At 49.0% G+C, this 20,638-nt stretch overlaps 5 protein-coding genes across 9 annotated transcripts; 3 read left to right on the forward strand and 2 right to left on the reverse strand.

Moving 5' to 3' along the window:
- Window positions 1–302: 302 nt before the first annotated feature.
- On the forward strand, window positions 303–11,231 carry LOC117589222 (glutamate synthase [NADH], amyloplastic). Of its 2 annotated transcripts, XM_034280970.1 has the most exons (15): window positions 303–774; window positions 864–991; window positions 3,239–4,325; window positions 4,604–4,606; window positions 5,105–5,271; window positions 5,341–6,504; window positions 6,564–6,694; window positions 6,758–7,116; window positions 7,183–7,328; window positions 7,908–8,017; window positions 8,082–8,215; window positions 8,276–8,607; window positions 8,671–10,164; window positions 10,222–10,880; window positions 10,947–11,231. In XM_034280970.1, exons 1-15 carry the CDS (start codon window positions 457–459, stop codon window positions 11,078–11,080), a joined length of 6,366 nt encoding a protein of 2,121 aa, XP_034136861.1. In that variant the 5' UTR covers window positions 303–456; the 3' UTR covers window positions 11,081–11,231. The 2 variants fall into 2 exon arrangements, with proteins under 2 accessions (XP_034136861.1, XP_034136862.1); XM_034280971.1 differs by lacking the exon at window positions 4,604–4,606.
- A 942-nt stretch (window positions 11,232–12,173) lies between these two features.
- LOC117589226 (eukaryotic translation initiation factor 3 subunit E) lies at window positions 12,174–13,842 on the forward strand. The gene is made up of 3 exons (XM_034280978.1): window positions 12,174–12,359; window positions 12,469–12,861; window positions 12,925–13,842. Exons 1-3 carry the CDS (start codon window positions 12,270–12,272, stop codon window positions 13,744–13,746), a joined length of 1,305 nt encoding a protein of 434 aa, XP_034136869.1. The 5' UTR covers window positions 12,174–12,269; the 3' UTR covers window positions 13,747–13,842.
- Window positions 13,843–13,861: 19 nt separating this feature from the next.
- LOC117589225 (acetyl-coenzyme A transporter 1) lies at window positions 13,862–15,998 on the reverse strand. Of its 2 annotated transcripts, none has more exons than XM_034280977.1 (3): window positions 15,781–15,998; window positions 14,285–15,712; window positions 13,862–14,222 (listed from the first exon to the last, which is right to left on the reverse strand). In XM_034280977.1, the coding sequence occupies exons 2-3, from the start codon at window positions 15,698–15,700 to the stop codon at window positions 14,049–14,051; spliced, it is 1,590 nt and encodes a 529-aa protein (XP_034136868.1). In that variant the 5' UTR covers window positions 15,701–15,712; window positions 15,781–15,998; the 3' UTR covers window positions 13,862–14,048. The 2 variants fall into 2 exon arrangements, with proteins under 2 accessions (XP_034136868.1, XP_034136866.1); XM_034280975.1 differs by having other exon boundaries at window positions 14,285–15,709; window positions 15,781–15,997.
- A 573-nt stretch (window positions 15,999–16,571) lies between these two features.
- Window positions 16,572–18,264, reverse strand: LOC117589227 (cold shock domain-containing protein CG9705). 3 transcript variants are annotated; one of them, XR_004574196.1, is made up of 5 exons: window positions 18,094–18,264; window positions 17,550–17,948; window positions 17,298–17,420; window positions 17,002–17,236; window positions 16,572–16,968 (listed from the first exon to the last, which is right to left on the reverse strand). XR_004574196.1 is itself a non-coding variant. In XM_034280980.1 (5 exons), the coding sequence occupies exons 3-5, from the start codon at window positions 17,684–17,686 to the stop codon at window positions 17,065–17,067; spliced, it is 432 nt and encodes a 143-aa protein (XP_034136871.1). In that variant the 5' UTR covers window positions 17,687–17,813; window positions 17,892–17,948; window positions 18,094–18,264; the 3' UTR covers window positions 16,572–17,064. The 3 variants fall into 3 exon arrangements, 2 of the variants coding, with proteins under 2 accessions (XP_034136871.1, XP_034136870.1); XM_034280980.1 differs by having other exon boundaries at window positions 16,572–17,236; window positions 17,550–17,813; window positions 17,892–17,948; XM_034280979.1 differs by having other exon boundaries at window positions 16,572–17,236.
- Window positions 18,265–18,323: 59 nt separating this feature from the next.
- Window positions 18,324–20,608, forward strand: LOC117589224 (E3 ubiquitin-protein ligase RFWD3). The gene is made up of 2 exons (XM_034280974.1): window positions 18,324–19,878; window positions 19,938–20,608. The coding sequence occupies exons 1-2, from the start codon at window positions 18,423–18,425 to the stop codon at window positions 20,492–20,494; spliced, it is 2,013 nt and encodes a 670-aa protein (XP_034136865.1). The 5' UTR covers window positions 18,324–18,422; the 3' UTR covers window positions 20,495–20,608.
- The last annotated feature ends 30 nt before the right edge of the window (window positions 20,609–20,638 follow it).

Here is a 20,638-nt window from a genome sequence, read left to right on the forward strand (position 1 = left end):
GGGGTTCGTTGGTGCTCTGCTGCTCGCTCCCCATTTCATTCGCTTGTGAGCAGCCGTCAGTGTCGCGTGTGCCCCCCCAGAAAGCGTCTTGCGCGAGAAAAAACTTACAGCAACAACTTTGAGGCAAGACAAAAAAAAAGGAATACGAAAACAGAACAAGAATCTGTATGCATGTTTTTGTGTGTGTGTGAAAATAGTGCAAAAGGGAGAACAAGAAAGAACGTGCAAAAAGTGCAGCAGCGGCGGCGCCAAAAAAAAGAAAACATCAATTAAAAACTGTTTTTCTCCTTATTTTTTTACAGCCATAAAACTGCAGAAATAACTGTTTGTACTCTAACTGTGAAGTAAACACGAAAAGATCGTAAAGAGAAAAAAACATAAATTAAACGCCAAGCGAAAAACGACAAAAACACAAGAGACAATTTTCAGCAAGTGCAAAGGGTATATAATCGTATAATGGCACCAATAACCACTGACAATTGCGAATTTGAATGTGAATCCTCTGTTGAAACATCCAACGAAACCATCATCGATAACTCGGTTGCCGCTTCCGCCAGTGGCAATTCCATTAACGGTTCGCGCATCAACGAACAATCGAATGAAGTGCATTTGAGCGAAGGTCAGGAGCAGGAGCAGGAGCAGGACCAAGATGGCCCGCAGGAGCTGATGCCTTGGGAGGCACCTGGCAAACAGGGACTCTACGATCCCCAGAATGAGCATGAGGCCTGTGGCGTTGGCTTCATTGTGGCCATCGATGGCAAACGCTCTCACAAGGTTAGCAGCAGTTGATGGAGAGCACACCCCCTGGTGAAGGGGATCCACCCAACTCTAATTGTTCTCTACGATTTCTCTACGCTCCTCAGATTCTACGTGATGCCCAGACCCTGTCAGAACGGATGAATCATCGCGGTGCCTGCGCCTGCGACAATGACACTGGCGACGGTGCTGGCGTCTTGGCCTCCATTCCTCATGGACTCTATGCCAAGTCTTTGTAAGTAACAAATACATAATATTATTTCCATATAGTATATGCCGGTCTGTTAATCCTATGGCGGCGCCGCCTGAGTGCCATTGATAAATGGCTTACACGATATCGCGGCGATCTCGTGCGCGAAATACGAAAATAGCTCAAAGCTCTCTCTACCGCTCGCTCTCATGTCACTTGTCGCTGTCTGTCACTGGGAATACTCTGTATAGAGAAGGGTAAATAACTTTGGGTTAAAATTTCTCCTCCTAATTTCACAGGAAAATTCCGAATGAAAAGTGAACGTTTACCATGAGAAATAATATAAAGGTTTTCTTATCATGGGAGTAAATTGTTCCATTGTTGAGTCTTAATCCTCAGTTGCACTTATCTCTACACTACATTTATTGCGCTTTATTTTATCTTTTATTGCCACTAAATCGGGATTGTAGATAGACAGATTATGGCTTGTAATTCTGCCTAAAGAATGGCACCATTCATTCGAGTCTTATAAAAGAATCAACACATGACAGTTGAATTTTATTGATTTATGAGTAGCCTTTAGCTACTGAGTTTAGCCATAAAATTCCTAGAAATATCAATAATGCATACAAGATTCCCCTTAAGCGTTCCCTGCATTACTTTACGGGTACATTGGCTTCTGCATCAGATGGCAGTCGAGCACGTCAAAAATAGTTTGCTGAAATGAAGCACATCTTCCCCCCTAGACCCTCATAAAACAGAGACCGAGACCCAGCCATGGTCATGTACATATTTTTATGTACCGTACAGCAATCCAACATCTGCTCTTTGCTCTTTGCGCTCCCTCTCTTGCTTTTTCTCTATCATCCGATGTACAATTCTGCTTTCTGATTTCTGTTTATTTTGTCAGCATTTTTGGCACGGTTTTTGTTTTCGTCACGCATTGCCCAGAATCCGGCATCTGTATATTTATCCGGCATGTGTGTATATAAGCCTAAATGTGCGTGTGTGTGCGCAATATTTTTTATAGAAAGTGCTTCAGGGAGTACATCCGTTGGTTAGGCAGGGGGACGGGAAATCTAGTGGCCATTATTTCGCGCAAATTATTCCATTAAACTATTATATTCTATTATTTTTATTATTTTGGAGGTAAACGATGGAAAAGTACAACAAGGTCTCCGAACTGCTAATATATTCTTAAGTGGGGGAGATGTTTTGCATAGTAATCAGAGAGAGAGAGAGAGAGAGAAAGAAAGAGTGAGCAAGGGGGCCTGTGTGCTGTTCTGCTGCTAAATGGAAGAATATTTTATGGGTAAATGGCATTAAAGGTTAATATAAGTCAAGAAGGTTAGGGGAAAGATGTTTATAGAGGGTGTAAAATTGATATAACTAAACTTTCCAGATATATAACATGTTCCCCTTTGGCAGCTATTCATTCATAAAACTCTTCTAGCCTAAAAAAAACTCATCGAAAAGATTCTACCCTTGATAAAACGATATCTATAGAAGCCTTTTGCTGTTGTATATTGATTCGTTCCATAACCCCGCCTAATAAATATGACACTGTCCAAAGCGATTTACAACTCGAACGAAATGTGCTAATCAATCGAATAAATTCGCAACTATTTGCCATAGAATTAGTGCTACATCTGTCTGTCTGTCTCTATATAGATTATGTGTCCAGTCGATTAAATCGCGTAATGTCGCACAGCAAGCCATAAATTCTACTTGAATTAGCGATCATTCGGGGGGTATGCCGAGAGTGGGGATTTTGGCAGCGAGCGGCACGCAATTGCCTGTAGACGGGCACGTGTTAAGTGATATGAGATTTGGGTTGAATTTCAAGTTCAAGGAACGCTTGAAATGTTGCGGCGGTACAGCCAGACTAATTGTGAAATTAGTTCCCTTGCCCCCCAATGGAGAGGAGCTGCTGCTAGCTGGCTGCTGCCTGGCTGACAGCTTCACTGAATACTGCGACGTAATAAGAACGAGATCGAAACGAAGCACCGTCTATAGGCGATATTTGAGTCTATGGAATGCATGTCGCTGAATGACAAACAGGTGAACACTGGGGGCACTGCCAGACGAACCAACAGACTGACTGACAGCTGAGATGCTCTGAAAACTGCGCTCAATGAAGGCAGAATGGCGCGATGAATGGAACTACTTAGAGATTCAATTACAACAAATAGAAAGCTGACTCTGGGGCAGCACTTTTATGGCGCATTACACATCAAAGTATTTTTCTATTTATCTCTAATATCAAACTCATTTTCCCCTTTGCATTTCCAGGGCCAAAGATGGGAAAACTCTGCCCGAACTTGGTGACTATGCCACTGGCATTTTCTACTTGGATGAGGCGCAGCATGCGGCTGCCGAAAAGGAGTTTAATGACCTGGCCCAGAGCCTGGGCCTCGAAGTGATTGCCTGGCGCACGGTGCCGGCCAATCAGCAGGCCATTGGCGTGGTGGCACGCAAATCGGAGCCACTGTCGCGGCAGGTGTTCGTTCGTCGTCCAGAGGGCAGCGATGAGAAGGACTTTCAGCGCAAGGTGTTCGTGTTGAGGAAGAGGGCCAGCCATGAGTTGGCCAAGCCGGGCAGACGCTTCTACATTTGCTCGCTGTCGGATCGCACGGTGGTGTACAAGGGTCTGTTCACCTCGGATCAGTTGTGGGACTACTACACGGACCTCAAGGATCCAGAGTTTGAGACCTATCTGGCGCTGGTGCACACGCGCTTCTCCACCAACACTTTCCCCAGCTGGGAGCGTGCCCATCCGTTGAGGGTCCTCGCCCACAATGGCGAGATCAACACGCTGCGCGGCAACGTGAATCTCATGAAGGCACGCGAGGGTGTCATGGAGTCTGAGGCGTTCGGGGATCAGCTGAAGAAACTGTATCCCGTGGTGGAGCCGAATCTGTCGGATTCGGGCTCCTTTGACTGTGTCCTGGAGTTCCTTACGATGGCCAGTGAGCGGTCGCTGCCAGAGTCCGTGATGACCATGGTGCCGGAGGCGTGGCAGAACGACAAGACAATGCCGCAGGAGAAGCGCGACTTCTATCAGTGGGCCGCCTGTGTAATGGAGCCCTGGGATGGACCAGCGCTCATCAGCTTCACCGACGGTCGCTACATTGGCGCCGTGCTGGACAGGAACGGTCTGCGTCCGTCGCGCTTCTATGTGACCAAAGAGAACGTGCTCGTGATGGCCTCTGAGGTGGGTGTCTACGATGTGGATCCCTCGCAGGTGACGCTGAAGAGTCGCCTCAAGCCCGGCCGCATGCTGCTGGTGGACACCAAGGAGAAGAAGCTCATCCAGGACATTGAACTGAAGCAGCACATCTCCAAGTCGCGTCCCCATTCCGAGTGGCTGCAGCAGAAGGTGAGTGAAGGCTAAACACACACATGGTAAAGCATCCACCTTCTCCTACTCCCACTAATCGTCTCCAGACGACACAAACACCCATTCAGACACGACACACGAAACACACGAAACTTTTGGCACATTTCAAATTGTATTTTTGTCTAAATTTTGTCCTCATTTCTCTCTCACGCTTTCAATGTGATTATGAAATATGAATATCAATGAAAATCCCCCCTCCAATTATCTACTTACAAATGTTTAATGTATTTGTGTGGTGGGAACTAATACTAATGCAGATGGTGAGTCCATAAATGGTGTTTGCCCCCCCAAGTTGGTCCAAGTGCCCGTAGTTGTTGTCCTTAGAAATTTGAGTTTGTTCTTTGCTTTGTTGCTTTTCTACTTGTTTGAGTTTTTTGTGATCAAGAGGCTATAAAATCGACCAAGAAAAACAAATAATAATAATAATATATGCAAAATTCATTCAGACGCGGCATGCAGCAGCTTTCATCGTTTTTTCTGCTAGAAAATGCAGCCTCAGCGTCGATGAAATCTACTGCACATCGCGTGTAGAATGATCTTACGTCATAATTAAATTTATGTGAATTCATAAATCAAACAAAAAAAGTACAAAAATGTTAAATACTTTAATCTTCACAGATTCTGTACTCAATGTAAAAGATTTTTATTCAATTTATACTTTCTTGGTAATTTTATAGTCTCTAAATTTCATTCCATGCATGCGCCATAGAACCCTCCCTAAACACAACTCTAATTCTCTGTTCTACGCTCCCAAATAGATCACTTTGGATGAGATACGCAATGCCAATATGTTGAATGCGCTGCCAGTGGAAGATCTCTCCAAGTTGCCAGCTTCCCAACGTGGCATCTTCGATCCGCGGCTGTCGCTCTTCGGCTACACCACAGAGACGGTGAACATGCTGCTGATTCCCATGTTTAAGAACAAGTAAGTGGAGAATACGCACCCAAATCTATCCATATCTAAACTTCAATACCTCATCTCTGCCTCTTACAGAAAGGAGGCTTTGGGGTCCATGGGCAATGATTCGCCTTTGGCTTGTCTGTCCAATTTTCAGCCGGTTGCCTATGAATACTTCAAGCAATTGTTTGCCCAAGTAACCAATCCCCCGATCGATCCATTCCGCGAGAAGGTGGTCATGTCCATGCAATGTCCGCTGGGACCGGAGGCCAATCTGTTGCAGCCATCCGCCCAGCAGGTGCATCGCATTTGGCTCACCAATCCCATACTGAGCATTCCAGACACCCAGCTCCTGAAGCGGAACACGCATCGCGGCTGGAAGACCAAAGTACTGGACATTACATTCCAGTTCAGCGACGGCGTACCGGGCTACCTCGAGTGCATCGAGCGCGTCTGTCGCGAGGGCTACAATGCCGCCCAAGCGGGCTACCAGCTGATCGTTATCTCCGATCGCAATGCCGGCTCCAATGGCATGACAGCCGTTTCGGCTTTGCTCGCTTTGGGCGCACTGCATCATCATCTGATTGAGACGCTGCAGCGCATGAAGGTCGGCATTATTGTGGAGACAGCGGAGGCCCGTGAGGTGCATCACATTTGCGTGCTGCTCGGCTACGGTGCCGATGCCATTTGTCCCTATTTGGCCTTTGAGTTGGCTGAGGCACTGCGCGATGATGGTGTCATCGGGCATGAGGTGACAAACAAGCAGATCTACGCAGCCTATGCCCAGGCCATCGACACGGGCATTGCCAAGGTGATGGCCAAGATGGGCATCAGCACACTGCAGTCGTACAAGAGCGCTCAGATCTTTGAAGCTGTGGGCTTGGGCATTGATCTGGTGGCCAAATGCTTCCGCGGCACTCAGTCGCGCATCGGTGGCGTCACTCTGGAGATACTCGCCAAGGAGGGACTCGAACGCTATCAGCTGACATACTGCAAGATCTCGCCGGACACACGCATCCTGCGCAATCCCGGACACTATCACTGGCGTCACGGCGGCGAGGCGCACATCAATGAGCCCTCGTCCATTGGCAGCCTGCAGGAGGCGGCTGTCAACAAGAATCTGGATGCCTTTGAGGCCTTCAAGAAGACCACGCTGGACAGCGTGAAGAAGTGCGCTCTACGCGGGCAGCTGGACTTTGTCAACGATCGCCAGAAGATTGATTTGTCGGAAGTGGAGCCAGCCAGCGAGATTGTCAAGCGGTAGGCAGGGATCTCTGAGTGATTCTTCAAGCAGAAATTTATGATTAATTCTCTTATAGATTTGCAACAGGTGCCATGAGCTTTGGCAGCATCTCCTTGGAGGCACATCAGACGCTGGCCGTCACCATGAATCGCATTGGTGGCAAGAGCAACACAGGCGAGGGCGGCGAAGACTCTGATCGTTATTTGAGTAAGTCTCTGGGTAGAGGTTTAGCCTGAAGCTAAGCTAATTATTCGCTTCTCTCTATTGCAGATCAAGATCCCAACCATAGCCGCCGTTCGGCCATCAAGCAGGTGGCTTCGGGACGCTTCGGTGTCACCGCCTCGTATCTGGCAAATGCCGATGATTTGCAGATCAAAATGGCCCAAGGCGCCAAGCCCGGCGAGGGCGGTGAGCTGCCTGGCTATAAGGTGACCAAAGATATCGCCAAAACGCGTAAATCGGTGCCAGGTGTGGGCTTGATCTCACCACCGCCGCATCACGACATCTATTCGATTGAGGATCTGGCCGAGTTGATTTACGATCTAAAGTGCTCCAATCCGAATGCCAGGATCAGCGTGAAGCTTGTCTCGGAAGTGGGCGTTGGCGTGGTGGCCTCGGGCGTTGCTAAAGTAAGTTGCAGACTCCACTTTGAGTAGCAGAGTTCCCCCCTAACATTGGCTTTCTGTTTCTTGCAGGGCAAAGCTGAACACATTGTTATCTCTGGCCATGATGGCGGCACTGGTGCCAGCTCCTGGACGGGCATCAAGAATGCCGGCATGCCCTGGGAATTGGGCATTGCAGAGACGCATCAAGTGCTGGTTTTGAATAATCTACGTTCACGGTAAGTCATCGACCAGGAGCGCAGGCTGCCCAAGAGCTAACTGCCTCTGTTGTTCAACTACTAATCATGAAACAAACCCCATTACTGAAAGTGTGCCTGGTTTTGGTGTGGTTATCCCCCCCCGAGCGAGGACAGCGTTGGAAGCAAATTAATGCTAAGAAAGAGAGCATCAAATGATCGATTGATTGATGCTCGAAGAGCAGACAACAAACTGAAAACATAGATTGAAATCTAAGTAAAACAAACAACTGAAATCCAAACAAAGATCCTAGAAGGATTTTCAATGATCTGAATTGAACTGGATATTCATGTGTGAAGTGCTCGAATTTTTAAGCTGATTATTTCGCTGCTGATTTGTTGAAAAAATGTCCACAAAATCCACTCACTTGCTCGCTTCACTCACTGCCGTGTCACGATCGTCGTGTGCTGTGTGCCGTGTGCTCCATTCGTAATTTCTTCTCATTAAATTAAAACTTGCGCTGAACATTAACGTTGCTAACATTGCGTTCCTTTTTTATGTCGTGTCTTCCCTACTCTCACAAACGGTCTGGATATCTGTGTTCCTACTGCTCTCTGCAGTGTAATTGTCCAAGCGGATGGACAGCTGCGCACTGGCTTCGATGTGGTTGTGGCCGCGCTGCTGGGCGCTGATGAATTTGGCTTCAGCACAGCGCCCTTGATTGTGATGGGTAAGTTAAGGCCAGCAGCTATGCCTTGCCGTAGATTAATCTTTTATTGTCTGCCCACACACAGGCTGCACCATGATGCGTAAATGTCATTTGAATACCTGCCCCGTGGGCATTGCCACACAGGATCCGGTGCTGCGCAAGAAATTCACTGGCAAACCCGAGCATGTCATCAATTTCTTCTTTATGCTGGCGGAAGATGTAAGCTGGGAGACAAAAGCAAACCCATCCACAGCAGATTAAACTCTTTCTCTTTGTTAGATTCGCAAAATCATGGCCAATCTGGGCATCAGTAAATTCCAAGATCTTATTGGACGCACCGATCTGTTGCGCGTGGCCAGCCAGCGTGATGCCAAGGGAAGCAATTTGGATTTGAAGCTGCTGCTGCAGCCGGCACTGGAGCTGCGACCAGGCACCAACATTGTCGGGGGCTCTGTGAAGCAGGATTTCCAGCTGGAGAAGCGCATGGACAACGAGCTGATTGCCAAGGCGCAGCAGATATTCAATGGCTCCGACGACAATGTCACCGTCAAGATGCGCATTCATAACGAAGCGCGTGCATTTGGCTCTACACTCAGCTATCATATTGCTTGGTGGGTTAACCGCTTGCAACTCTAGCAAGGATCTACCCCAACTAACTCTTGTTTCTCCCTCAGTAAATATGGTGAAGCTGGTCTGCCCGCTGGCAAGAGCATTGACATCTTCCTTGAGGGCTCCGCTGGCCAGAGCTTCTGCGCGTTCCTCGCTCGTGGCGTCAATGTCACACTGAAGGGCGATGCCAATGATTATGTGGGCAAGGGTTTGTGTGGTGGCAATGTTGTCATTTCGCCACAGGACACGGCCACCTTTGAGTCGCACTTGAATGTGATTGTGGGCAATGTCTGCCTGTATGGCGCCACCGAGGGCACAGCCTTCTTCCGTGGCATTGCCGCCGAGCGTTTCTGTGTGCGCAATTCGGGCGTCACCGCTGTCGTCGAGGGTGTGGGCGATCATGGCTGCGAGTACATGACGGGTGGACTTGTGGTCATCCTCGGCCTCACTGGACGCAACTTTGCCGCGGGCATGTCGGGCGGCATTGCCTATGTCTATGATATTGATGGCTCCTTCAAGCCCAAAGTGAATCCGGAGAGTGTTGAGCTGCTGCCGCTAGAGCTAGCGGAGGATGTGCAAATTGTCAAGAAACTGCTGGCGGATTTCATTGAGAAAACCGGTTCCAAGGTGGCCAAGGAGTTGCTGGACAACTGGGCCACATCGCAGGCAAAGTTCGTCAAAGTCTTCCCCTACGAGTATCAAAAGGCACTGCAGGACATGGCCGAGCAGCAGGCGGCGGAGCAACCGTTGAAGACCGCCGTAGCAGCCATCGAGAATGGCAATGGCAAGCATGAGCCGCACATCAAGGACATCGAGGAGTCCATACAGGATGTGGCACTCGAGCAGAAGCGGGCCGATCGTGTGCTGGACAAGACGCGCGGCTTTGTCAAGTACAAGCGTGAGACGGCACCGTATCGCGATGCCGCCGATCGGCAGCAGGACTGGAACGAGGTCTACAACTTCCCACATGTGCGCAAGAACCTCAAGGTGCAGGCCGCTCGCTGCATGGAGTGCGGCGTGCCCTTCTGCCAGTCCAACTCCACGGGCTGTCCGCTGGGCAACATCATACCCAAGTGGAACGATCTGATCTTCCATGGCGAGTGGCAGGAGGCACTGCGCCAGCTGCTGCAAACGAACAACTTCCCCGAGTTTACGGGTCGCGTTTGTCCCGCACCCTGCGAGGGCTCCTGTGTCCTGGGCATCTCGGAGCCGGCTGTGACGATCAAGAACATCGAATGCGCCATCATTGATCATGCCTTCGAGCAGGGCTGGATCAAGGTGGAGATCCCGGAGGTGCGCACCGGCAAGCGTGTGGCCATTGTGGGCTCTGGTCCCTCGGGACTGGCTGCCTCGCAGCAGCTGAATCGCGCCGGGCACTTTGTGACCGTGTTCGAGCGCAACGATCGTGTCGGTGGGCTGCTGCAGTATGGCATACCCACCATGAAGCTGTCCAAGGAGGTGGTCAAGCGTCGCGTGGACCTCATGGCCGACGAGGGCATCGAATTCCGCACCAATGTGCATGTGGGCAAGGATCTCAAGGCCGAGCAGCTGCTGAATGAGTAAGTAAATCCGCCTCAGCCGGCTGGAACTTATAATCTTCATGGTTTCCCCTGCAGATACGATGCTGTGCTGCTGACTATGGGTTCCACTTGGCCGCGTGATCTGCCGCTGGCTAATCGTGACCTGCAGGGCATTCACTTTGCCATGGAGTTCCTCGAGGCGCAGCAGAAGAAACAGCTAGGCGGCAAGAAGGACATCATTTCGGCGGCCGGCAAGGATGTGATCATCATTGGCGGTGGCGACACTGGCTGCGATTGCATTGCCACATCGTTGCGGCAGGGCGCCAAGAGCATCACCAGCTTCGAGATACTTCCAGAGCCGCCACTGAAGCGCGCCGAGGACAATCCCTGGCCGCAGTGGCCCAAGGTCTTCCGCGTTGACTATGGCCACGAGGAGGTCAAGCTCAAGTGGGGCAAGGATCCGCGTCAGTATTGCACCACCACCAAGGAGTTTATCGGCGAGAATGGCCACATCAAGGGCGTCAATACCGTCGAGGTTGAGTGGACCAAGACGGAGACGGGACAGTGGCGCATGCAGGAGGTGGCCGGCTCTGAGAAGTACTTTGCCGCCGATCTGATACTGCTGGCCATGGGCTTCCTGGGACCCGAGAAGACAGTGGCCACGGAGCTGGGCCTCGAGCTGGATCCGCGTGGCAATATCAAGGCCACCAATGGACAGTATGGCACCTCCAATGGCAAGGTCTTTGCTGCGGGCGGTAAGTACTTCAGCCTCTCCCCCGCTGTAGAGATATTCCTCTATTTTTCATTTGCTTTTTTTATAGATTGCCGTCGTGGACAGTCGCTGGTCGTCTGGGCCATTACCGAGGGTCGCCAGGCAGCACGCCAAGTGGATTCCTATCTAACTGGTCGCATCAGTGGCCTGCCAGGACCCGGCGGCGTCATCAGAACCTCCTAAGAAGGAGCAGCAGCAGCCGCAGCAACAGCAGCAGTCAATATCAAGTTTTGTGTGCGTGCATCGTCCCTTAGCCTAGAGAGAAATTCTATATACCGATTGCAATTTGTGATTTTTATTTTCGCGATTTTAGTTTAGTTAACACTAAAAACAACAACAACAACAAAGACTTGAGTTTTTTACACACCAAAAAAAAAAAACGAACGCCGTTTACATTTAGTTTTATTTTATCTCAATTCTGGCTGGGGACAGAGTTTTGCTTTTGTTTTTACTGTTACTTGTCTCTCATTTCTTTGCTGTTCTTTCATTTCTTGTACTGAGAGAGAGAGTGATGTGCCCTCCATAGGATGATGATGCTGCGTGCGGCAGGAGTCAATTAAGCGTGCAAAAAAACTATTGATATGAATGAAAATGAATTCCAGAAATCTATATCGAATTATCCAGCAAAAAAAATCTAAAGACAATAACTAGAAATTTACCGTTAACGTTATGAAAGCAGAAAAAAATGAAAAAGTAAAAAAAAAGTGTTAGAAAATGCATTAATTTTCCATGTTGTTTCGAGTTTTGTGTTGCCTGTTTATTGAAATTGGTATGCTGATCTCCAACCTCCAACTATATAAAATATATATATAGTATACACGGACAGACAAACAAGTATTAAGCCCAATATCGTAAAGCATTTTTTGTAGATGTTGTTTGTGCGTATTTTGAACTACAACTACAACCCCCGACACGAACCTTAAACGCAGAAGTACCTAAGTGGCAGAAGTGCATGATGAAAAGTGTGTGTCCTCTTTGGCAGTTATACCACTATTTATACAACAAAATATATATTTATAACCCATATGTATACTCCCTATATATACATACATACATCTATATATGAATATATTTATGTGCAAGCATTTGATGAAATAAACATTCAAACTATTGAAAGCATTAATTTAAATTTTCTTAGTCACCTATTTCAGTGCTGCTAAACTCTTCCATGTCGGCATACAGTCACATTGAAAATATGACTTTTTTCTGTGGTATTTTATTCCTTTTAGTGTGGGTTAATTTATGATATTTACTATCGATAAGCATAACGATTCTTTTCCCAACGCTACGCAGCACTGCGGTCGCACGCGTATTTTTCTTGTAATTTGCGTGGAAATTAAATAGTGAAAATTGTTAAAAAACAATCGCAAACATGGCTAACTTTGACCTAACACGCATCAACTGTCAATATCTGGACCGGCATCTCACTTTTCCGCTGCTGGAATTCTTGTGCGGCAAGGAGGTTAGAAATTTTTTCTTTGCGGTGTTGCCGTGTCACCACCAAATGGCGAAACGTATGGAGAGGGCGTGGAATGTGCATAGCATTAATGCATTAATGTTTATTTTTGCAGATCTACAACCAGCAGGAACTGCTGGAGTACATCCTGGAGACGGTGAACAAGACGAACATGATAGATTACACGATGGACACGCGCAAGCGCCTGAACCTGAGCCAGGAGATGCCCGAGGAGCTGGTGCAGCGCAAGGCCGAGGTGCTGGCCACGCTCAAGCAGCTGCAGAACGAGGTGGCGCCCATCATGAAGGCCACCGATATTCTGAAGAACGGCGAGAGCATGAAGGACTCCAAGACCTTTGTGAATGCCCTGCAAAAGGATTACAACTTCAAGGTGGAGCATCTGGAGAGTGCCTACAAGCTGGCTAAGTACCTGTACGAGTGCGGCAACTACCAGGAGTCCACATCGTATCTGTACTTCTGTCTGATTGTCATGTCGCCCAACGACAAGGTGAGCGAATTGGGAATATATTCAGGGTGCACATTTTAACTCAATTTGTGGCCTCTTTTCCAGAATTATTTGAATGTGTTGTGGGGCAAACTGGCCGCTGAGATTTTGACCCTTAACTGGAACACTGCGCTGGAGGATTTGACGCGTCTGCGTGACTACATTGACAGTGCCAACTTCTCGACCATTCAGGCCCTGCAGCAGCGCACCTGGCTGATCCACTGGTCCGTGCTGGTCTTCTTCAACCATCCCAAGGGACGCGACCTGATCATCGAGATGTTCCTGTACAAGCCGCTGTATCTGAATGCCATTCAGACCATGTGCCCGCACATTATGCGCTATCTGGCCACCGCCGTTGTGATCAATCGAACGCGTCGCAATGCGCTCAAGGATCTGATTAAGGTCATCCAGCAGGAGTCGTACACGTATCGCGATCCCATTACCGAATTCCTCGAGTGTTTGTACGTGAACTTTGACTTTGAGGGCGCTCGCTTGAAGCTGCACGAATGCCAGACGGTCATACTCAACGATTTCTTCATTGTGGCCTGCCTGAATGAGTTCGTGGAGGATGCCCGCTTGATGATTTTCGAGACATTCTGCCGCATTCATCAGTGCATCACGATTAGCATGCTGGCCGACAAGCTGAACATGAAGCCCAACGAGGCCGAGTGCTGGATTGTCAATCTCATACGCAATGCACGTCTCAACGCCAAGATTGACTCGAAGCTGGGCCATGTGGTGATGGGCACACAGCCGCTGAGCCCCTACCAGCAGCTGGTGGAGAAGATTGACTCGCTGTCCATGCGCTCGGAGCATTTGGCCGGTCTGATTGAGCGCAAGAGCAAACAAAACAATAAGGAATCGATCGACTCATGGAAGTACTACTAGAACCACAGACCTAACCCAGCTAAGAAACACTTTTGTAGCCACACCTAAAACACAATGATCCAGCGAATAAATCAACAACCCCTTTTCCATTCGCAATTCTGAGATTTTCCTTCTCTTTGCTTTGTACTCGAAACTAATTTTATTTCCAATGGAATCTATTGAGTTTTACGACAAAAAAAAACAATACCGAGGCGGGAAATTTTCAATTGCACTAGCCTAAACACGATGAGGCGGCTGCAAACAAACTCTTGCCACAAGTTCTATAAATAATAGCTGTTGGCTGCGTTTCACACGATTAATTGCTACCGCGACTTGTGCTTGACCACCAGCCATGACCGCACAGGCAAATCCTGCAAGTAGACAATCCATTTGTGCACCACCAGCAGCCAGATGATGCCATAAACCACGCAGAAGAACGACTCCAAATAGTAGCCATCGAAGGTAATGTCACATTTGCCCTGTGACGATTCGCAGCTCTGCAAAGGTAAGGCAAAAGTTTAGACCCGAAAGCAGGGACAGAGCCAGATGAGTGTCCTACCTGTTGCTCTTCCTTGTTGAGGCAGGCGTTATCCGCGATGCTGCTGCACTGTTTGTACGTTAACACATCCACCAGCCAGAGCACCACTGTGTTGGGCCAATTGCCGCCCAGATTGCACAGCGTATTGAGGAATGTCATGTATGTGCCCCCGACAGCGGGGTCCGAGATCTTTGCAAAGAATGCCATGGCCGCCACAAACATGGAGTACAGGAACACCTGATAGCACGCATACAGCACGATGAGCAGGGCATAGTAGTACACGGGCACATGTCCCTGCTGCACCATAAATGGCGTGGCATAGGCAAACATTGTGGCCACAGCGGCCAGCAGGATTCGATAGGGAATGGCCTTCAGATACACATCCATGGGACGTGGGCCGTTGGTGTAGCGACCCATGACCAGAGGGAGAACCAGCTGCAGTGGGATGAGCGGTATAGCGAGCAGTGCCAGCTGATCCTTGGGCACACCGGCATCGATGAGCTTCAGGCTGGTCACAGCATCCGAGGCGGAGAAGGTTACCTTAACGGTGAGCAGAATGGCAGCCAGGATCTGCACGGGGCGCATCTTCACCATGTCCAGGAGGATCTTGTAGCTCTGACGAATGTTCAGCTCGTGCTCCTCGGTGTAGCGTGCCTCCGTGTGGGCATCCTCAATGTCGTTTTCCTTCTTGAAGATTGCCACCAGCGTGGTGGCCACGACAAAGACAATGCCCCAGAACCAGAGGAAATTTGGCAGCGTGATCATGCCCTCGTTGAGGGGCACATCCCGCAAGTACTTGTTGCAAAAGTCCTTCGATTCGAGGGCAATGAACACCACATAGCCGAGGAAGTAGCCGGCCGTCTGGCCGACACTGTTGCACGTCGAGGCGTAGCCCACATTGCAGCGCTTCAGCATGGTCAGGGCCCAGCCGTCCACGGCGATGTCCTGCGTGGCCGCCAGGAAGTTCAGCAGGAAGAAGAGCAGCGCCAGCAGCACCACATTCGGCTCCACACCGTCGCCGCCCAGCCAGCGATCCACGTAGTAGGAGAGGAACATCATGAAGCCGCCCAGCAGATACTGCACCGGCACCAGCCACGACTTGCGGCGCCCAAACCTGCGCACATACACCGAGTCCACGATGGGCGCCCACAGCAGCTTCAGGCTGAACGGCCAATAGGCAAAGGAGAACTCCGCCTGCTGCTTGTAGCTGGCGCCGCGGTTCTGCAGCAGCATGGGAATGGCGGCAATCAGGCCAATGGGTATGCCCTGCAGTATGTACAGGAACAGCAGTATAGCTATATTCCGTCTGTCGCCGCGTATGTCTGGCTTTTCCTCATCCTTCTCCGCCAGCGGCTCCTTCGGTTGATATTCTGTGATGAGAACGCTCTGGTCATCGCCCGCACTGCCGCCCTGCGGCCTCCGCCGTGCTGTAGACATGCTGGTACTCTGCTAGAAGGGGTACAAGTACGTCTCCAAGCTGATTTCAATCTTGATAGTGCATGCACATGTCGCCTCACCTGTTTCTAATCTTTCAGGTCCACGTCAGTGCAGTGCCGATGCTTTCTAAGTACCAAAAGAGAGCAAATATTGTGTATGTGTGTCTGTCTGTCGTACGCCTAGCTAACAAACTCTGATTAGGTCTACGCACTTAATCCACTCGATCATTTTCGGTTACGTTTAAATAACTTAAAATTTCTATTAAAGTCGTGGCATACGTTTTTTGTTGATGTTGCTTTTGGGCAGTGTGACCGAGCGTTTAGCTATTAAATACACCGCCTGGCACTTAGCTATGTACCGTAAACACACCGAGTAGAAACATATTTCCAAAATTTTATATTCGCTTTAACATTACTAGCTATTTAGCACTTTCAGCATCGAACATATAATTTTAACCAATTGATGCATCAATTTTGCACAAGTTTGGTTAGCTTTTGCAACAATCTTATATCAGTTATACAATAAGTTTTCAACACAAAATGCCAAAAAAATATAAAAAACAGTGGCAATGGAACGATACAGTGAAACGGCACGCTGCATGGTCACACTCGTCAAGTCAAATTCAAATTGTGCGCGTACAACCAAAAGTTTGTTTGGGGGCATGAAAATTGCTATTTTTAGCCGGGTATACACACTGCGATACTCCAGTTGCTTGACTTCCCATGCCCACAGATAAGGCATGCTACAACTGGGGCATGGTATACAATAAATTAACATGCAGATAAAATGTAATTTCCCCATTCCTTGAACACATTCACGGAGATTGGAAAAAAGTGCATATTTAATTCGCAGCATTTTGTTGGTACATATAATATAATAATAAATTGAATTTTCTGTTTCCGTTTGCTTGGCGAACACATTCAGATATTTCATAATAATTAAAAGTAAGTACTGATTACAGACAGGCTCCAGAACCAATTGGGTGGACACACAAACGTGGCAGCTGGCAGGCAGGCTGTGGCGATCATCGAACAACAATTTCAATTTCCAAATACGACTTTCAATATGCATTACTCGAGTTAAACTGGTTTCAGTTGTCGCTCTTCCATTTCAAGGCAACATTTGTGACTGTTTTTTTTTGTTTCGTTAGCTTAAAGTCTAATTAAGTAAATGTTCAATTGATACTTTAATGGCTGGCTGTTTGCTGTTTCGGTTCTGTTCTGGTCTCTCTGCCGGTTCATGCTTTCGTTTTCATGGTTATTGTTTGATTATTGTATTCCCCCGCTTCGTACTGTTTCCATTTCAGCTCGTGCTCCAGTCCAATTAAAGTCCATGGAAGGCTGCTAACATTTATTCTTTCACGCCTACTTGGCGGGCGAGGATCCAAAGACGGGCTCCTCCCATTTGTGGTGCACCTCGGGCGTCAAGTTGCTTATCTGCACATGCACGGCCTGATGTTTCTCGTATTTTGGTGGAATGGCGCACAGGCGATATTTGACCTCATCCCCGGGCATGGGCACATATTCACCTTCGATGCTGGGAAACGTTTGGTTTGTTAACGTTGGGCGAAGGTCGCATGCATTATTCAGCAACTTACTCGGAAACATGGCAAAAAACGTCCTCGCCACCGGCGCTGGGTATTATAAAGCCGTGTCCTTTGCTGCGGCTAAAGGACTTTACCACACCGGTCACCACTGGGTTCTCCAAGGCCCGAGCCGAGCTAAATTTGTTTTGTTTGATTGTGTGTTTTGTGCGCGCGCAAAAGCGTCGGATGGAGGGGATGAGAGTAGGAGGAGAGAGACAATTAAATCAATGCCAGAGCAAGAGGGTGAGCTGGAGATGGACTTACGTCGAGGCCGTGCGTGTGCGTCGAGTGATTATGGGACTCGGTAGCTGTAGCGAGGCATTCGGGCTGTGGCTATTATGATGATGGAACACTGGCGGCTTGGCGGAAAGCATCTTCTCGGGTGTCTTTGGCTCGGCCATGATTAAGGATTCTGTTTTGTGCTCTTTTTCTTTCGGTTAGCGGCAAGAAAGCGGCTTTCGTGTGTATGTGTATGTGTCTGTGTGCTGTGTGTGTGTCGCGGCGTCACTGCATGGACGGCAGCCAAGTCTGTTGAGTTCAAGGCCAGGGGCGCAACGGGTTAATTGCGTTGTGGTATATTTGGGCCCCACACAATGTCGCTCTTACCAATGTTTTCGTTCTGGAAAAGAGGTCGCTTGCGCTCTCTTTCTTTCCAATTAGCACCTACAAATGATTTACAACTGTAATAGGAAACTTTCTTTGGCTTTGGCGGCAGCGGCGGCGGCGGCGCTTCCTTGCACGCACCAATACTGATGCAATTATTTGCCGCGAGGCGAAATGCCGGTTTGTCCACGGCTTAAATGCTTACTTTTACTTTAAACTCGCTGCAGGATGTTCACTGTACTAGCTGCGATTGTATTTATCTCGTTTATCTGCACTTTTTGCCGTTTTTAAATGCGCTTTTTTGATTTTTTCTACAAATTGCGGCTGCGAAGGCGTCAAAAGTTAGAGTGACTGTTTCAGCGTGTGCGAAAAATACTGCACGAGGCCAACTTGCGATAATTTTTACAGCTGAAACATCGATAGAGTGACTATCGCTCATTTTCCTGCACTAGCTGTTGTCCAAAATTTTACAAAATACACAAATTTGTTCTACTTTTCGTGAATTCCTAATGAAATTGGAGATAATCAACAGTTATGAGTAGTGAACCGGAAAGTGACGACAGTTTAGGACAAGAGTCCGATACCGACGACGAACTCAACACAGATGTTGATGTAGAGTACACGGAGGAGAGTCAAGAGTCGCTGCAGCCCGTTGTACGACGCCAAAACTTTCAGAGAATTGTCACACAAGACAATGGCCATGTTTCGCCCGAAACGGCCATGTTTCACGGGTTTGACGCTAATCTGGAACCACTGGAGCCACTCGAAGAACTTCTTCCGCCAGAACTGTTAGCATTGGCAGAACTCCCAGACGAGCCTGAGGTTCAGCCAGTTGCTGCATCGGCAGATGCTGCAAACGATGTGGAAACTCTCGAGGCAGAGCTGCAGGCACTGGAGGAGCCCGAAGAACCACATCCACAGCCGCCCAGTCCGCCCACCAACTCGCACAGAGCCCCAGAACAGGGCAATGTTATAGATTTAGACACCCCATCGCCGCCAAAGAAACGCAAGCGTCTATCCGCTGCAGACACAAGCCTAAAGAAGTCGCCCGAGTCGACAAAGGCACCAGCGCCGCCGCCAGAGGACGAAGATGATGGCTTGACCTGTCCCATCTGCCTGGACTCGTGGGAGATGAGCGGAGAGCATCGTTTGGTCTCTCTGCGCTGCGGCCATTTGTTTGGCGAGGCTTGCATACGCCGCTGGCTGGGCGAAAGCCAGAAGCAGTCGTCCGTGAAGGTGTGCCCACAGTGCAAGACGAAGGCGACGTACAAGGACATTCGGCATCTGTATGCCAAGCGCATCCTCGTAGTGGACACCGAAATCAGGGATCAGCTGGAGGAGGAGCGGAGACGTAATCACATCCTAACCACAGAGCTGTCGGCCATTAAGCTGGCTCACTATGTGACTGCCGATAAGCTGCTGCAAACGACAAAGAAATATAATCAGCTGGTGTCCATGACTGAGGGCACTGGCGGTCGTGGCGCTTACTCCCTGCTGTCGGGTGCCACCAAGAAGCGTGTGCCCCTGCAGCAGCTGCCCATGCATCGGCTGTACATGGAGAAGAACTTTGAGATTACACGCGATCCCGGCTGCCGCGTGCTGCACTTCTCCGGCAGACAATCGCTGCTCATGGCCAGCCAGAAGAGTGGCCAGAGCCTGTTCCCTGGTTACGGTGTGCGCTTCATCGATCCCTTGACCTTCCAGCCGCTGCAGTTCCTCTACACCACACCCATGATGGTGCGGAACATTGCTTTCAGTGACACGAAGCAGCTGCTGGCTGTGTCCAGTCGCGAGTCCAAGATCAAGCTGTTCGATGTGCGCACCAAGCTGCAGTCGTGCATGGTCACTGCCAATGATAGGAAGCTGTGGGCATGCGCTCTGGATCGGAATGATCGTGATAATGTGCTCTATGGCGGGGATCTGCGTGGCGGTGTCTACATTTATGACGTGCGCTTTCCCGATAACATTCTCAGCCAATTCCAGGCAGATGGTGGGTACTCACACAACATTTTCCATGCCCAAACTTTCATTTTTTGTATGCCCTTTCAGAGAACTTTAGTCCTGTGATTCACATTGAGGCTGTGCCACCTAATAAGACCTTCCACAATGGCGGATTCCTCGTCTGCCAGCTGTCCGCGTTGACTTTCTACGAATTTTGCACGCCCGGCGAGGTGGCCCAGCCCACGCGACTCAATGTCGATGGACCGTTCCTCTCCATGCAGTACGATTATGTGCAGGACACGCTGCTCATTTCGGCACGCTGCAATCCGAGCTCACCCAACTCGCGCTTTGTGCTCGGCCAACTGGACAAGATCGACAACATTCCGGTGCTGCGTGTGCGGGTGACCATCTATGGTCCACCAGCCACGCCCATTATGACACGACCCACACAGCTGGGTGTCGAGGATAACACGCTGATTGTGGGCTACTTGCAGGAGAGCAAGCAACTGATGCTGCACGATGTGCGACGCGAGGAGCGTGTGCAAACGATGCCCGTCAACGAGGTGATCTATGACTTTTGTCCAGTGAGCAATAGCAATGGCTCCTATTTGGCTGCCCTGACCGATAACAAGTGTCGCGTGTACAAGCTTAACAGCACGGGTTAGAGTTAGTAGAGAGAGAGAGCGCTGGCAGATTGGTACATTTTCTGTGAAAATGTTTCCACAAGCTTCAATTTAAATTTGTTTAGTTCTTAATCATTTCTTTTGTTTATTAAAACATTTATCAGAACATCAAATCTAAATGTAATT

The sequence above is a fragment of the Drosophila guanche genome, unplaced genomic scaffold (assembly GCF_900245975.1).
Source record: "Drosophila guanche unplaced genomic scaffold, DGUA_6, whole genome shotgun sequence".
Classification (NCBI taxonomy): domain Eukaryota; kingdom Metazoa; phylum Arthropoda; class Insecta; order Diptera; family Drosophilidae; genus Drosophila; species Drosophila guanche.

Coding starts and splice junctions, on each gene's coding strand:
- LOC117589222 (XM_034280970.1), top strand. CDS start 457: ATGGCACCAATAACCACTGACAATTGCGAATTTGAATGTGAATCCTCT. Junction 5,272..5,340: donor ATTCCCATGTTTAAGAACAA/GTAAGTGGAGAA, acceptor TGCCTCTTACAG/AAAGGAGGCTTTGGGGTCCA. Junction 6,695..6,757: donor AGACTCTGATCGTTATTTGA/GTAAGTCTCTGG, acceptor TCTCTATTGCAG/ATCAAGATCCCAACCATAGC.
- LOC117589226 (XM_034280978.1), top strand. CDS start 12,270: ATGGCTAACTTTGACCTAACACGCATCAACTGTCAATATCTGGACCGG. Junction 12,360..12,468: donor AATTCTTGTGCGGCAAGGAG/GTTAGAAATTTT, acceptor TTATTTTTGCAG/ATCTACAACCAGCAGGAACT. Junction 12,862..12,924: donor TCATGTCGCCCAACGACAAG/GTGAGCGAATTG, acceptor CCTCTTTTCCAG/AATTATTTGAATGTGTTGTG.
- LOC117589225 (XM_034280977.1), bottom strand. CDS start 15,700: ATGTCTACAGCACGGCGGAGGCCGCAGGGCGGCAGTGCGGGCGATGAC. Junction 14,223..14,284: donor TCAACAAGGAAGAGCAACAG/GTAGGACACTCA, acceptor TTACCTTTGCAG/AGCTGCGAATCGTCACAGGG.
- LOC117589227 (XM_034280980.1), bottom strand. CDS start 17,686: ATGGCCGAGCCAAAGACACCCGAGAAGATGCTTTCCGCCAAGCCGCCA. Junction 17,421..17,549: donor CGCACACGCACGGCCTCGAC/GTAAGTCCATCT, acceptor AAACAAATTTAG/CTCGGCTCGGGCCTTGGAGA. Junction 17,237..17,297: donor GTTTTTTGCCATGTTTCCGA/GTAAGTTGCTGA, acceptor AACGTTTCCCAG/CATCGAAGGTGAATATGTGC.
- LOC117589224 (XM_034280974.1), top strand. CDS start 18,423: ATGAGTAGTGAACCGGAAAGTGACGACAGTTTAGGACAAGAGTCCGAT. Junction 19,879..19,937: donor CAGCCAATTCCAGGCAGATG/GTGGGTACTCAC, acceptor ATGCCCTTTCAG/AGAACTTTAGTCCTGTGATT.